Raw genomic sequence first — 16,061 nt, 5'->3', positions numbered from 1 at the left:
TTAAGAATCGAATACAACATACTCTGTGAGTACTTTTTTCTCTTCCTCATTCAGTTTAGGATATAGCTCTCCAAATTTACCGATGTTGTGCACAGCACAGTCTCTGAAAAAACTTTTCAGTAAATCCTTCAACGCTTCATCACCAGCGTTGGTTTTATCGTTATCAGAGTCACTATCGTATCCTCTATGCTCATCATTGTCAATGTAAGATTTTAACTTTTCATAGCTGGGTATGCCAACATCTTCCAAGTCTTCCCAGCCTTCAGTGTCATCATTGTCTTGTCCTAAGTCACCTCCTCCTGCTGCAACAACTTTATCAACATCGATAGATCGTTCAATAATACTCTTTGTATCCAATTGCTTGCACTGGAATTTAAGCTCGTTGATCAAAAGCTTCAGGATTTTCAACGACGCTGTAATTTGTTGGAAGCGAGTTGGAATCTTTTTGGCCATTGATCTAGTGATAATGAGATCAGGGTCAACATTCGGATCAACTATTAGGTCGCCATTCACTATCATCTCATCTATCCTCATGTCACCAAGTTTGAAGATAGCGATAAACGCTTTGACGTTAGTTATTATCTGCTCATACCCTCTAACAATTTCAAACACGTTGAACCAGATGGGAAGGATGATGTATAAAGCAGATTTTTTCTCGCCATGTTCATCGTTGATAGTAAAATTTGTTAAAAAGTCTAAAGTTTCTTCAGGTGATATCAAAGTCAGTGTGCTGAAAATTAAGACCAAATTTTCTATGGTGACCAATTCTTTAGTTACTGATAATCGGACAGTAACTGATTTCAAAATGGTCTCCAAATACTTGTTAACAATGTTCTGGTCTTTGAAGTAAGTGATCAAAGTAATGATTAAATCACCCAGGTTTAAAATGGCACTATCGGACAGTTCGGGGGACAAGAACTTTGATATAACCTTGATAGTCATTTCTACCCCACTCTCGCCATCTTCTGACGAATACTGTGAAACTAAATGTGACGCCTGTTTGAGCAAAGCATTGAAAACTTCACTGGAACTCTGGAGGATTTGGTCATCTGACACTGACAAAATCAGTTTAGTCAAGGGAGAAAAAATGGCAGAGAAAACGCTAGCTGGAAGCTCATTCTTAGGAGCCTGCTGAATGAAATTGGTTAGCAGCTCCAGAGATAGATTCAATTCCGGTGAATACTCCAACGTTTTGGATAGTGATGATGTAATCGTCTCCAATACAATAGGTAAACCTTTGGAACAATGATTCATATAATTTTCCAACGATATACCGGAAAGGAGGTCAGCTAAACATTCCTTGGCACTTAAAATTGCTTGGTAATTGGAAGGATCTTTGTAAGTGATGGAGTAGATCAACTGAAGGGTCGCAGCATCAGGAGCTGAATTAAGTCTCTGAATATCGATATTTATAATGATCGATAAGGCTTCCAAAAGCACAGTGTTTGTGTCTTCCTCCGAATCCTCTACTAAAGATGAAACAATGTTTAGCAATCCATATTGGATATCAGTCTCAAACTTGGAAGATGGTATGAAATGATTCAAATAGGTAAAACTGATCAAAATAGAAGCATCAATCAGCTCATTAGTAACCGGCTTATTCGCCTTAATGGTAAAAATTTCTCTTAATGCATAGACCCCAAAGGAAATGTGATCAATATTGACTTGAAATTTCTCCAGAAATCTGGGGATAATTAAAATAATTCGGCAAATGTACAAGTTAAAGCTGGCACTATCAAAGACTCCATTGTCAAAGTAAAGTTTGATTGTGTTAAGAAATGCCTCTAATGTGGAAGAAAGAGTGTGGTTGATTTTCTTCCCTTCTGACTCATTCACAAAACATCCCTCCAAAAGAAACACTGTACTTTCCTTTACCTTTAAGTCGTGAAGTATCTCGGAGGGATTGTTTGCAAGTTCAGTAGCATGCGGAGTGTATCGATCAAGTAATGTGCAAGTCAGAAACGAAGAATCAATTTTGTTCAAATTCGAAAGGAAATCCAGTATTTCGGATCTTATGCTGAAATCAATAGACATACCAGTTTCAGTGGTAACAAATTCATTGAAATCGGACTCCCAAATCTCTTCAACATCTTGGGGAATGACTGCTAGTTTAGTCAGGGTATCTAATAATGTGTAGAAGCACGACTGATCTTCTAAGGATGAAATTTTGGAAAATTCTGAAAGTGTACCTAATAAACTTAACTGTTCACTCAGTTCATCTTTGATAACTTTCAGTGGGTCTGAGTCTTCTATATTTACCTCTTTAAAGGAATCATAATCTCTGAATACGGACGTGATGCCAGCTGAGTTCTTCGTTTCTATAATCAAGCTGGTGCAAACCGGCTCCAAAATTGAGAGCTCCTTTATAATTAACGGTAGCAATTGAGAAGCTAGCTGAAGGTTGACTTTGAGAAAGATCCATGAAAACTCATTGGCGATAACGTTCAAGATTCGATACAATTCAGCTTTATAACTCTGAACATTGATCAAGTCTAGGAATTTCTCTGATGAAAACTCTTGCAAAAACGAACAAATGATATTAACCAGTTCTGGAATGATTTCTTTCACCATCAATACTCTATTATCGTTGTCATGAATCTCGGGTCCTTGAAGTTGTCTGATACAACTTAGCAGTAATTTCAAAGTATCAGTTTTCAGTTCAATTGGAATGTCTCTATCTGCTAATAATTGCTGGCAATGTTTCATCACTGCAAGCCCCACGCCTTGCTCAAAGAATTGCTCATCAGTGACCAGATCGTCAAATAAATCATGAAGAACTTTCAAGCCACCCAGAATTGTATAGTAGCGTCTGTTTGGACTATTAGTCAGTTCGTAAAGATCATTCAATAGTGATGGCCATTCGTCTGGGTAGTCAACAACAGCGATCTGGACAATTGCGTAGGAAGTACTACTTCTGATCTTGGAGCTTGGGTCACTGAGAAGCTGGAGCAACGAAGCTCTGATTTCCTGCTTGACTGCCTGGTCAATTGGAGGTCCAACAAAAGATTGAAACCCCATGGACCAATATTTCGGCACAAATCGCTTCAAAACCAGCAATGAAGCCTGCTTGATGTCTAATTCCACGGAATCTTTCAACGCAACTCGAATCAGAGACAAATTCGTTCCAGAAGGATCGGATTCCATGCACGAGCTCAAATTCTTCTCTGCAGCTGATCGCTCATCGTTATTAGCACTAGCCAGAAAGCGTAGGGTCTGGATTATATTCGTCTCCATTGTCTTAAGTGTGCAGGCCTACACGACGCGTAGATTCGATAGTGTGGTGAGAGCCCTTGCTATGTAAGAGGTGAGGGAGCCCCAGACATTGTGAAGTGTACCACCTAATTTCTCCCGCGGGATGGAAAATATCCCAGTGTCTGCAGAACGCCATCACCTACCAAGATAAAGCTGACAACTACCGGCTGAACTATAACGAAAATGATGAATAATGACGATACATTCATATCGGATCAAGAAGAAGATGTTTGGTAAGTTATATTGTGTTTTTTGAAGCAACAGAAAGCTCGCTCAAGACGGGCTTTTCTTGATGTTATAGTGTGTTTTTTTTGCTTCGTTTTACTAACATGCAACTAGTCCGTTATGTGTGGAAGAAATGGATATCTCAGACAAAAATTTCAAGCCCTGTCCATGTGGTTACCAGGTGTGTCAATTCTGCTACAACAACATCCGTCAGAATCCTGAATTAAACGGGAAATGCCCTGCATGTCGTCGGCCATATGAAGATAAGAACGTCGAATACAAAGTGATTTCCCAGGAAGAATGGAAACTTAATCAGGCTAAGCAGGCCAGAAAAGAGAAAGAGAGAAAGCAAAAGGAAAAGGAAAAGAAAGATGCAGAGCAGGCGTCTCGACGTCATTTGGCAGGCATGAGAGTCATTCAAAAGAACCTGGTGTACGTGGTTGGCTTGAACCCACCAGTGTCTCCTGAGGAACTACATAATGTCTTAAGAAGTGAAAAATATTTTGGTCAATACGGTAAGATTCTCAAAATTGTCATCAATAAAAGAAATCGCACAAATCACCACAATCATAACCCAGGCTTCGGTGTTTATGTGACTTTTGCTAGGAAGGAAGATGCTTCAAGATGCATAGCGGCGGTAGATGGTTCTATCTCTGACGGGAGAGTTTTAAGAGCTGCCCATGGTACCACGAAGTACTGTTCTTCTTATTTAAAGGGTCAGAATTGTCCAAACCCTAATTGTATGTTTTTGCACGAACCTGGTGAAGAAGCCGACTCTTACACAAGACAGGATCTATCTACTAGACAGGGTTTAAAAATGGGTGAAAGTCCAAGAGCTGCTGTTCATGGTCTTATTCCACCCCCGGACATGGTTCCCTCACCAACTATTGAAGAACCTGTCGCTACAGAACGTCATGTGGATACACAAGTATCCGATGGATCTATTTTACCTTCTACTGCTTCCTGGGGAAAGAATACCAAAGCGTCTTCTACAATTCTTCCAACTTTCCAATCTCCTAGTGTGGATCACTCAACATTGAGGAATACCAGCTCGTTCCCAAGTTTTGCAGAGACTCAGCAACTTCATGCAAACTTGCATACTCCGCCTGCTCCCAAAAAGAAGGAAAAGAAATCGGATGCACACGAATCCTTGGATGAAGTATCCAAAGAAATTCTATCTGCTGTCGAAAATATTGAAGAAACTGTCAGAACTTTTTTTCAATCATCAAATTCTGGATATCAATTGAAGGGAGAATATAAATATAGAAAGAGGGATATTCCGAGATTATTTTTATCTGGTTTCCAGCAAGCCCCGGCTTTTTTCGAAGAAAGTAAGGATGGGAATTCGGAGGATATGTCCCATTTGGTGGACTTGTTGCTGTTTTCTCCTGGAGTTAAGAACTATAGTTTCTACAGAGCTACTCCAAGTCAACAGCAGTTACAGCAGCAGCAGCAATCTCAGCAGGTGCAACAGGCACAGCAAGTTCAACAGGCTCAACAAGCTCAGCAGGCCCAGCAGGCTCAGCAGGTTCAACAACAGGCTCAGCAGGCCCAACAGCAGCAGGCACAGCAACAGCAACAACAGCAACAATTGCAGCAGCAGCACATCCAACAATTGCAACAAATACAGCAACTACAACTTGCGCAACAGCAGCAGCAACAGCAACAGCAGCGTCAACAACAGGAACACCTTCTTCAGCAATTGCAGCAGCAGCAGCAGCAACAATATCACCAACCTCAAACACAAGGCCAAAATTTCCCACAACAGTACTTGATGCAACAGGCCCAAGCTCAGGCCCAAGCTCAAGCTCAAGTTTTAGCCCATGCTCAGCATGACAACTCATCCAATCCAATGTTCACTAACATCAGAGAAGGATCTGGGGTCTCAGCTACACCTCCACCCCCAGGATTGTTTAGTGGAGTGACCAATCACACTACGGAAACTCATAACACTCCATCATCTGAACTATTGAACCAGCTGATGAACGGGGAGGGTAGAAACTCGATCAATGCTTAGTCGGTGATTATCTGTTATATAAGAAGTACCTATTAGTTGAATAAAGTAATAATATTGGATGTCTGATGTTCCGAGGCTTCCCTAGTCCGAGTCGATTGCGCGCGTAAATTGGTGCTTTTCCCCCACCGAAACAATAATGAGGGGATCTCCATATCACGTGATGCATTCGGTGTAACTTTTAGTGGTATAAACCGCGGTCGGATGCACTCCGCCTAACAAACTTCTGTGAGGTGCGAAACAAGGAACCCGTAAAGGAAAACCTCATTGATTACCTGTTAGTTCCTACTTTCTCTTTTACCCACAAGGTTCACTCTCACCACAATGTTGCCATTTCAAGCAGTAGCCAAAGCAGGCCTCAAGCCCCAATTGACCCGCATGAGTGTAAACTCATTGAGAGCAGCTTCTTCCTCGGCGGGTCCAACAAAGTTGTCTGTCAGAGACGCTTTGAATTCAGCCATGGCCGAAGAATTGGACAGAGACCCTGAGGTGTTCTTGATCGGTGAGGAGGTCGCACAGTACAACGGTGCTTACAAGGTTTCCAGAGGACTGCTAGACAAATACGGGCCCAAACGAATCGTTGATACCCCAATTACCGAAATGGGTTTCACTGGTCTTGCTGTGGGTGCTTCGTTGGCAGGCTTGAAGCCAATCTGCGAATTCATGACATTTAACTTTGCCATGCAGTCAATCGATCACATTATCAATTCCGCTGCCAAGACCCTCTACATGTCTGGTGGTAAGCAACCCTGTAACATCACTTTCCGTGGTCCTAACGGAGCTGCTGCTGGTGTTGCAGCCCAACATTCCCAGGACTACTCTGCTTGGTACGGATCTATCCCAGGTCTGAAAGTTATCTCTCCCTACTCTGCCGAGGACTATAAGGGTCTGTTCAAGAGCGCCATCAGAGACCCAAACCCTACCATCTTTTTGGAAAATGAACTGTTGTACAACGAAGAGTTCGAAGTTTCTCCTGAGGTTCTGTCCCCTGATTTCACTGTTCCAATTGGTAAAGCCAAGATCGAGCGTGAAGGTACCGATATCACGATTGTATCCCACAGCAGAAATTTGCAGTTCTGTTTGGAGGCAGCCACCATTTTGAAGGAAAAGTATGGTGTCTCATCTGAGGTTCTCAACCTTCGTTCCATCAAGCCATTGGATGTTCCTGCCATTGTTGAATCTGTCAAGAAGACCAACCATCTGATAACTGTTGAAGCCGGTTTCCCAGCCTTTGGTGTTGGTTCCGAGATTTGCGCTCAGGTCATGGAATCCGAAGCTTTTGACTACCTAGATGCCCCTGTTGAAAGAGTGACCGGATGTGAAGTTCCAACCCCCTACGCCAAGGAATTAGAAGACTTTGCCTTCCCAGACACCCCAACTATTATAAGAGCTGTCGAGAAGGTTCTTTCGTTGAAAGAGTGATTATAGAGTTCAATAATGCCCATGATATATTATAAACTAATTTTGAAAAGATATACAGTTGGCTAAATAGACCTATCCACCCTCTGTTTGACTCTTTCAAGACTCATCTTGACGTCTCCCTTAGAAAAGTTTTCTAGATTGTAATAAACGGGAGCCAATTCTATCAACCACTCAGGTCTAATTGATGTTACTGTTCGGATGTAGTTCTTGGTCGTCAAGACGAATTCATTATAGATTACCCACTCGTTCTCCTTTGCAAGAACGGTACTTGGGTGGATTAAAACGTCTTGGTTATCTTTCACTGTAATGTAGCCTTTGGCCCCAGATCTTTTCTTTGCGACTTGCATGAAAAATCCAGACGTAAGGGCTTTCCGGATGTTATCGTAGTATCTTGGATCTTCAAAGTCAGTTGATACGAGGTGCAAGTCATACCTCTCCATCAACCTTTCTAATTGCCTTCTAACGTTTTCGGCGCTCTTTAGGGATCTATAGGAGAGGAAATGCTCTTTACACCAAGGGTTCAGGCCCTTTTCGTAGGCTTCCTCAGACTGGAAGGCATGATAAACGTTCAAAAGAGTTAGATGATCACCATCTGAGTGGGCAAACAAACTCTTCATTTCATCGGCTTTCTTCTTGTTATTTGGTGGACGCACAAATACCGAGGGAACTGACAACATAGCCACAATGGTAAGAATCTCGTTCGAACAATTGAACTCTGAAGAACCAATCAACATAACTGCCAACATTGGATCAAGAGGGAATTGTGATGCTAATCTTCCCAGAGCTGTCAACGAACCATCGTCGTCTAAACAAGCCAGATAGTTCAGCTCTTCCAAAGCACGCATCATGGTTTCTGGTGCTGGAGGGTCCATAAAATCGAAGTGAACCAAATCATCAATTCCTAGCTTTTTTAACTCTAACACAGTTGAAGCCAGGTTGCTTCTCAGGATTTCTGGATAACTCTGTTCAATTAGTTCTTTCTGGAATGCCTCCTCGGTGTATAATCTAAAACATTTTCCTGGTCTAGTACGACCAGCACGACCAGCCCTTTGCTGAGCAGAGGCCTTAGAGATAGGAGATACCAGCAAGGACTCAACTCTTATTCTGGGGTTGTAGACTTTTTGTTTTGAGAATCCAGGGTCAACCACATAGACAATTCCGTCAATGGTCAACGATGTTTCAGCAATGTTGGTGGAGATGATGACTTTTCTACCAGGACGGCCATTGGGAGTAAATCTTTCAGGTGCTTTGTTGAAGATTTTCTGTTGCATATGAGGGGGCAAGGAACCATATAGCGGATATACGTCCACTGGACCACAGTTTTGTTCTCGCACCAGTGCATCAGCTTCAAGGGAAATCTTCCGTACAGCGTCTTCGATTTCTTCTTCACCGGTCAGAAACAAAAGCACATCACCCTCGTCTTCAGTGGCATGGATCTGAAGAACGGTTCGAATGGCAGAGTCTAGATAATCCCTTTGAAACTCAGGTGTATAGTAGATCTCAACAGGATGCGTTCTACCTGGAACAGCTAATAATGGGGCGTCGTTAAAGTAACTCTGGAACTTTTCAGCATCCAAGGTAGCAGACATAATAATGATCTTGAGATCAGGACGTCTTTTCACAACTTGTTTCAGTAGGCCCATCAATATGTCAGTAGCTAGAGTACGTTCGTGGGCTTCATCAAGAATAATACACGAATATCTGGATAAATTGTGATCGTCCATAGCTTCTCTTAGCAACATACCATCAGTCATATACTTCAAAATGGTCTTGCTACTTGTTTTGTTTTCAAATCTAATACTGTAACCAACTTCTTCCCCTAAAGTTACGTCCATCTCATCTGCCACTCTTGCTGCAACGGACATAGCAGCGACTCTTCTTGGCTGGGTACAAGCCACCTGCGATCCTAAAAGATGAGGCATCTCGTCGTAGAGCACAAATTGAGGTATCTGGGTCGTTTTACCGGAACCAGTTTCACCAACAAAAACCATAATCTGACTTTCATGAAAGATCTTAAGGAACTCGTCTCTCTGTGCATGAACCGGTAGATCTCTTCTCGTTTTCAGAATACCAAAGTATTTGCTGGAAAACTGTTTCCCAGTGAATGGATTTAAGCTTGCCGATTCCAATCTTTCAGCATCTTTAGCGGTTGTCTTATGACGTTCTAAACCGCTGAACTCTCCGTTATCGTGGACTTGAAGAGGGTGCTCGGCATCCTTTTTGGGGTGACTTAACAATTCCTTTTCTGCTTCTTCGGCAGCATGTTCGGGAACAGATGTCTCCACTACCTTTGCCTTCTTCTTCGGTCTTTCCCGTTCAGTCATGGGGTGAATAATTTGTTAGAGGAAGATGTACAGTTTTTCTGGAGTTTAGTTTTTTTTTTTAAGGCATCTGATATTCGCTAAACCACTCTCATCGTCCCGACTCTCATCTGGTTGGCCTCGTATACGACTCCACCTCCACTGCCACCCAATTATCTCTAACCATGTCCGGAAGAATACTGTATGAGACATTCCTTATCGCTTCCGGGGCCTCCAAAGTTCTGAAAGGGTCAGCCGAGTTGATTTACCAGAGAACGTTTCCCTCCTGGCATCTAGACAGCAAGCTATGGGAGGAAGCGAAACAGAAAGCTAACGAAGCCAGATCCAAAGCTGAAAAATCTGTCGGAATCCCTCCGCTAGATTCAAAAGAAGTGGAAACAGATATTTTCGAAATTGCTAGGCAAAAGGCAAATAGCGTGCGATCCACTGCAGAGGTTGAAAACTCCTTGGGCGAAGAGCATAGACCCAAACCTCCTTCAAACACGAAAGGACCTTCTAATAAAAGAGCCTTCCACACAACTAGGTTGACCTTAAACGAGAACCAGGATATTAAGACAAAAAAGGAGAAAATTCTACAAGAACTGGCCCAACCGGAGTTTCAAATGGACCAATCTTCGGTACCAAGTACAAGGTTAAGCAGACTCTTCCATTATGGCTCTTTGGCTGCCGGGGTTGGTGTTGGAATGGCAAAAGAAACCTTCAAAAGCTACTCAAGCGGTAAATCGCCTGAATTGAAAAGTCTGATCATGTCGCCGGAAAATATTGAGAGAATTGCAAAGAAGTTCTCCAAGATGAGAGGAGCAGCTTTGAAAGTAGGTCAGATGCTGTCCTTCCAAGATTCCTCTGTTCTGCCCCGGGATATCCAAGTCATCCTTCAACGAGTTCAAAATAGCGCTCATTACATGCCTCAATCCCAGCTTCATAAGGTCATGACGGCAGAACTAGGCTCTGATTGGAGAACCAAGTACTTTACCTCGTTCACTGATGTTCCCATTGCTGCTGCCTCAATCGGGCAAGTGCATGCTGCTGTCACCAAAGATTTGGACCCTGTTGTCGTTAAGATCCAGTATCCGGGAGTTGTCGATAGTATTGATTCCGATCTGAACAATTTACTCCTACTGATGACTGCGTCCAGATTACTTCCTGCGGGTTTATTCTTGGATAAAACCATTGCGAATGCAAGAATGGAATTGAAATGGGAGTGTGATTACATTAGAGAAGCTCAGAGCCTGGACAGGTTCAGGGAGCTGCTGCATGACGATCCTGTTTTCGAAGTGCCAGAAGTTCTACATGAACTGAGTAGTGAGCACATTTTAACCATGCAACATATGAAGGGTACTGAAATTGTGAAGGGCAAATGGGACCAAGAAACAAACAATTGGATTGCTACCAACATTATGAGGCTGTGTTTGACTGAAATATTTAGGTTCAGGTTCATGCAGACTGATCCAAACTGGGCCAATTTCCTTTACAACCCCGAAACTAAGAAGATTGAGTTGCTAGACTTTGGAGCTTCCAGAGAGTTTGGAGAAGAGTTTGTGACCAACTACGCCAACTGTTTGAGAGCCTCTGTGCGAAAGGATCGAGACAGAGTTGAAAAGTACTCGTTGAAGCTTGGCTATCTGACAGGAATGGAGAAAGACTCCATGAAGCAAGCTCATATTGACTCAGTTCTTGTTCTTGGGGAACCATTTTCTCCAGCAGATAATGCTGGCAGCTCCTACGATTTCAGTAGCCAAGATGTCACTGACAGAGTCCGAAAGAACATTGGTACCATGTTGGAGGAGAGACTTACCCCACCACCAGAAGAGACTTACAGCTTACACAGAAAGTTGAGTGGAGCCTACCTCCTATGCTCCAAGCTACAGGCTACCGTGCCCTGTGAGCAGATATTCGAAGAGGTAGTGGGATTAGAGTACGAGGAGTAAAGACGCTGATTAATATATAGCACATTACAAAATGTAAATAGATAACAGCCGTATAGTTATTAGCAGAATTCGCGTATCTGATATTTTTTTCCCTCTCTTGCATCAATTGTGTCTCAGCTCAATCTATAACCCTAGCAGTTATTGAGCCAAATGAGCTATTTCGGCCAAGATCAGAAAGAAAAACGGCCTTCTAATCACTTTAAACGCCACAAAAGCTTCTTGAGGGCGACAGAGGACAATGCTTCCACACATAGTGACCTGGGCGACCTGGATATCTCCTACTCCAGAATCGATAGCATGAAAGCCCCCACAAGGAAGACTTCAGTGATTCTGGCAGAGTCTGGGAAAAAAGTACAAGGGGTTTTCACTTATGGCATGGACGACTCAGGTGATGTCACTCTTGATGGAATGGAGGTAGAAGAAGGAGAATATGAAGAGGAAGGTGACCCTTTGTTGGCTACTTACTCTCCTGATCTGGACTCGGAGCCCTGGGTGGCACGCAAGGTGAAAGAAATGTCGCATTTCCAGCTTTCGAAGACACAGAAAGGCGTTTTGAAGTCGTCAATTGCCTACTTCTTGGCATCTTTGTCCGTCTATTGCACCCCCATATCAAATTTGTTGGGAAAGATTGACTCTAAGCATGTTGTGTGCACTGTATGTGTCTATTTTCATGCCACTAGAACTAAGGGTTCCATGATTGAATCTATGGGATTTGCCATTCTTGGTGTGACATTTGCATTCTTAACATCCATTATTTGCATGACAGCCTCAACATTCTACTTCGATCAGGGGCATAGAATCCTCTCCATTGCAATAGATTTACTGGTTAGCTCTATTGCACTGGGATTGATTTCCTTCATGAAACAAAGGGTAGACAAGCCCAACTTCAACGTCGCATGTTCTCTTTCTGCCATCTCACTGATTTCTTGTATCGTTAAAGAAGGAAGTTTAAACAGTGCGCAAGTTCCAGTTGAGAAGATTAGATACCTTCTGGCAATAGTGTTTATGGGATCGTTTGTTTCGTGCATTGTTTGTTTTCTTTTATGGCCCACAAGTGCAATAACTGAGCTGCGTACTTCATTGAACGAATGTTGCAACGATATGTCACAGCTATTGCGAGTTTTGCCCAATAAATTTGTCACTATCGATTCCGTGGATTCAGAAGATGTCAACCAATTATATTCTTCATTGAACAACAATATGAAGAAAGTATACAAGTCTCTCAATGAAGCTAAGTATGAGCTGTATTTGAGGGGTAAGGAGAAAGAGTTTAAACATTTTTCAGAAATGGCTCATTCCTTGGTCAAAATGAGTGGCAGTTTGTCTGGTCTGAAGACGTCTGCTGAGATGCAATGGGCTTTATTGCACGACGAAACTGAAGCTGCTACTTTTGTCAATGATGTGTCGCTCGATGAATTTATGGGGAAGTCTTTGAGGAAATCTAGAATTGACGAGGATCCATTAGACGCAGATCATCATTTTGTAGCATTGAATTCGGCAGAACTGTTCAAAGTGTTCATCTTTTATTTAGGTCCTTCCATGAAATCCTTTTCTTTCACTATGAGACAGGTATTGGATGGAGTTCCGTTTGAGAATAAACAAGTTCAATTGGAAGTCACCAACACAGCTCCTTTTCAACATAGTTTGAAGCTAGCTTCTGATCTGTTCAACAGTAGACATATGAAAGCTTTAAACAGGCTTTATGGCCAGAAATTGTTTACCGAAGACGCTGATGTTGAAAGCAAAATCAATCAAGAAGAGGTTGCTGCAAGTTGTGGTAATTTTGCTGCATTGTTATCTGATTTCTCCAATGAATTAAGTGGGTTCTTGTCCGTTCTAGATGAGTACCGAATTTTGGTAGACTCCAAGAGCTACGAGTTTCTGAAATTCTGGAAACGTAACCCAAACAATAGCTACCAAGCTTTTAGGAACAATAATCGTTCCAGGCCTACCGTCACATTGAATGACGCGCTATTAAAGCTACAAAATGTAAAAACAACGGAGAACAGTGTTCAAAGTGGATCCTTGAGCTTCAACTTGTGGCGTCTGTTGCGGTTCTTTCAAAGGGTGGACGTTCAGTTTGGTTTCAAAGTGGGTATTGGAGCATTCTGCATATCTCTATGGGCATTCGTTGAAGAGACAAAGGCCATATTTTCAGAATGGAAAGGTGAGTGGGTTTTGGTGACGTACTGTATCATCATGAATAAATCGGTAGGAGGTACTGCAATGACGATTAATTGGAGGTTCCTGGGCACATTCTTAGGTGCATTCAGCGCTTATGCAGCGTGGTACATTTTTGAAGGGGAAGTCTTTGGACTAGCTTTGGCTGGATTTCTGATATCTGTTCCTTCCTTTTATATCATACTTCAATGGAAGACGAATAACGCCTTTGGTCGGTTTATTTTATTGACTTACAACCTTACCGTTCTGTACTCGTACAGTTTATCCAGAAATGACTATGATTCTGGAGAGGGTGATGATGAAGAAGGTGGAACGAATCCAATAGTTTCCGATATTGCAATGCACCGTTTCTTTGGTGTTTCTCTGGGAGTTGTTTGGGCACTGGTAATCACCTTGCTTTTCTTTCCAAATAGCGCCAGAAGTAGATTGAGGAAAGGACTATGCGTTCTTTGGTTAAGAATGGGAATAATCTGGAATAGTGATCCTCTTAGTTACAAATATGATGAGTTTACGCAGGAAAACAAGATGGTTGGTATTGCTGATAGAAAAGCCATTCGTCGTATTATTGCAGAACTTGAGGTTTGTTTGAAACAGGCTCCAAAAGAACTGAGACTGAAGGGTCCATTCCCGCAAGATATTTACACCCGTCTCCTGAAGTCTACACATAAAATTATGGATGCATTTGAGAATATGAACAGTATCATTGACGTGGATCCAATGATCACTGAGAATGAAAAAGAGGTGATTACATATATCCAGTCGGAGAGATCTGAGCTAGAACATCGCGTCTTTTTAATCTTCTACATGGTTGCTTCTGCAATTCGATTGGGCTTCCCGTTAGCCAGCAAGCCTGCATCGACTGAACATGCAAAGGATAGAATGCTAGCTAAGCTAAGTGAGATCCGACATCGCGTAGCCAAAGATAAGGAAAACAGCATGTATTTGACGAACCAAGACTTTGTTTTGTTGTACTCTTACATTCTGGTTACGTCCACCATCACTGAAGAGCTGGACAAGATTATTGCAGATGTCATTGATCTTTTCGGTATAGTCACCGAAGAAACCTTTGACATTTAAAGGGTCAAGGTTTTTCCCCATAGTTTTTTTCCAAATCGAGGCATAAGTCGTCCTCGTTGGTTGCGAGCCCGGTGGCGTTAAGAGAAAAAAAAGTCAGTCTTATAACAGAGTTTCTTCTTCATTCATTCAATACACAGAACTTTGGCCATCATGTCAGACACACAAATCACGGCGGAGAACGAGTTAGGTCAGCAGCTGAAGTCTTTGGTGTTGAAAAAGCTTCAATCAATCAATTTCACAGACGATCCAGAATACGTTTCCGAGTTTATCGTGATTCTAATTTCCAACAACAGGTCACCAGATGAAATCACCAATGAGTTGTCCAGTTTGTTTGGAGACGCCATCAATCAACAATTTGTTCTGTCCATTTTCCAGGATATACAAGGACTGAGGAGTGACGCACAGATTCAACATCAACAGCCCCAATATCAGCAACAAAATGGACAGGAACAAGTACAGTTACAACAACAACAGCAACAGCAACAGCAACAGCAACAGCAACTAGAGCAACAACAGCAGCCACAGCAAGTGATCTCTCAAGCACCAACCACAAACAGCCTACCCCCTCAATCGGCTTTTGCTAATATTCCTGATAGACCCCGTTCATTTGCCACAAACAACAAACGAGGCCGTGGAGGAATTAATAAGCAGAATGGTAGAAACAATAATGCCAGATCCAATTTTGCCCTTAAGAATGAGGAGAATTTTTTAAGTGCAATGGATTCGACAATGAACATAGCCCAACCATCCAATCCTGACCAGGAGGTCGAGGGATCTAGTTTTGTTTCCAAGAAGGGAAACCGTTGCCAATACTTCCCACATTGCAAGAACAAGCAGTGCCCATTCGGCCATCCTACAAAGACCTGTTTTGCATTCCCCAACTGTCCAAATCCCGCTGGAACTTGTAATTATCTTCATCCAGGTGAGGATGATGCACTGATTGCCGAGCTGGAGAAGACCAGAAAAGAATTCCAAGAAAGAAAGACGTTTAGCCAGGCCAAATTGATGAAACAAGTGGAACGTCAAGTTCAGGAGCAGTTGAAGAAAACTTTGGAGCAAGGTCAAATCGGTATATGTAAGTTTGGCAATATGTGTTCCAAGGAAATGTGTCCATTTGGTCACCCAACTCCAGCTAACAATGCTGCTCGAGTCACGGTGCTAGAATGGTGCCCAGAAGACAAGCAATGCTCTAATCCGGACTGTCCAAAGGCTCATCGATCACCTGAACACAAGATCACCGAAGAAGAGAAACAACAAAAACAACAGAGGGCTTTGGAACAATGTCGATTTGGTAAATCATGCCGTAATTACAAGTGCCCAAGACGTCACGCAACTACTCCTGTACTGTGTCGTGAAGGCAACAGTTGTACCAGACCAAACTGTTTTTTCACTCATCCAATTGATGAGGATTGTAAGTTTGCAGCTGGATGCCGCAACCCTAACTGCCCATTTAAACACCCAGAAGGTCGTGAGATTAGTGCTGGTGCACCGGTGACTAATGCTGTGTGGACTCCCGAAACTGGCGCTACTAGTGAAAGACAGTTTGCTGTCCCAGAGGACCAGATTATGGAACAAGTTCCGTTGCAAAACTAATAACTACCACATTTGTACATTAAGTAAAGTTTGAACAGGTGAAATAGA

General features: G+C 42.5%; 7 protein-coding genes across 7 annotated transcripts; 5 read left to right on the top strand and 2 right to left on the bottom strand.

Annotated features, from left to right (window-relative positions):
* On the bottom strand, nucleotides 1-3,234 carry PAS_chr1-4_0595 (Karyopherin, responsible for nuclear import of Spt15p, histones H2A and H2B, and Nap1p; the record flags this gene model as incomplete). Its single annotated transcript, XM_002490689.1, has 1 exon — nucleotides 1-3,234. The coding sequence occupies one exon, from the start codon at nucleotides 3,232-3,234 to the stop codon at nucleotides 1-3; it is 3,234 nt and encodes a 1,077-aa protein (XP_002490734.1).
* A 201-nt stretch (nucleotides 3,235-3,435) lies between these two features.
* Nucleotides 3,436-5,494, top strand: PAS_chr1-4_0594 (General negative regulator of transcription subunit 4; the record flags this gene model as incomplete). Its single annotated transcript, XM_002490688.1, has 2 exons — nucleotides 3,436-3,485; nucleotides 3,592-5,494. 2 exons carry the CDS (start codon nucleotides 3,436-3,438, stop codon nucleotides 5,492-5,494), a joined length of 1,953 nt encoding a protein of 650 aa, XP_002490733.1.
* Nucleotides 5,495-5,815: 321 nt separating this feature from the next.
* On the top strand, nucleotides 5,816-6,913 carry PAS_chr1-4_0593 (E1 beta subunit of the pyruvate dehydrogenase (PDH) complex; the record flags this gene model as incomplete). The annotated part of the gene is made up of 1 exon (XM_002490687.1): nucleotides 5,816-6,913. The coding sequence occupies one exon, from the start codon at nucleotides 5,816-5,818 to the stop codon at nucleotides 6,911-6,913; it is 1,098 nt and encodes a 365-aa protein (XP_002490732.1).
* Nucleotides 6,914-6,975: 62 nt separating this feature from the next.
* On the bottom strand, nucleotides 6,976-9,237 carry PAS_chr1-4_0592 (RNA helicase in the DEAH-box family; the record flags this gene model as incomplete). The annotated part of the gene is made up of 1 exon (XM_002490686.1): nucleotides 6,976-9,237. The coding sequence occupies one exon, from the start codon at nucleotides 9,235-9,237 to the stop codon at nucleotides 6,976-6,978; it is 2,262 nt and encodes a 753-aa protein (XP_002490731.1).
* A 161-nt stretch (nucleotides 9,238-9,398) lies between these two features.
* Nucleotides 9,399-11,162, top strand: PAS_chr1-4_0692 (uncharacterized protein; the record flags this gene model as incomplete). The annotated part of the gene is made up of 1 exon (XM_002490685.1): nucleotides 9,399-11,162. The coding sequence occupies one exon, from the start codon at nucleotides 9,399-9,401 to the stop codon at nucleotides 11,160-11,162; it is 1,764 nt and encodes a 587-aa protein (XP_002490730.1).
* Nucleotides 11,163-11,312: 150 nt separating this feature from the next.
* Nucleotides 11,313-14,420, top strand: PAS_chr1-4_0591 (Protein required for ubiquinone (coenzyme Q) biosynthesis and for respiratory growth; the record flags this gene model as incomplete). Its single annotated transcript, XM_002490684.1, has 1 exon — nucleotides 11,313-14,420. The coding sequence occupies one exon, from the start codon at nucleotides 11,313-11,315 to the stop codon at nucleotides 14,418-14,420; it is 3,108 nt and encodes a 1,035-aa protein (XP_002490729.1).
* Nucleotides 14,421-14,570: 150 nt separating this feature from the next.
* On the top strand, nucleotides 14,571-16,013 carry PAS_chr1-4_0590 (Nuclear polyadenylated RNA-binding protein; the record flags this gene model as incomplete). Its single annotated transcript, XM_002490683.1, has 1 exon — nucleotides 14,571-16,013. The coding sequence occupies one exon, from the start codon at nucleotides 14,571-14,573 to the stop codon at nucleotides 16,011-16,013; it is 1,443 nt and encodes a 480-aa protein (XP_002490728.1).
* Between the last annotated feature and the right edge of the window lie 48 nt (nucleotides 16,014-16,061).

This window comes from Komagataella phaffii, chromosome 1 (genome assembly GCF_000027005.1).
Source record: "Komagataella phaffii GS115 chromosome 1, complete sequence".
NCBI lineage: Eukaryota > Fungi > Ascomycota > Pichiomycetes > Pichiales > Pichiaceae > Komagataella > Komagataella phaffii.
Note: the sequence above shows the minus strand (reverse complement) of the source record. Positions and strands in the feature narration are given on the sequence as shown.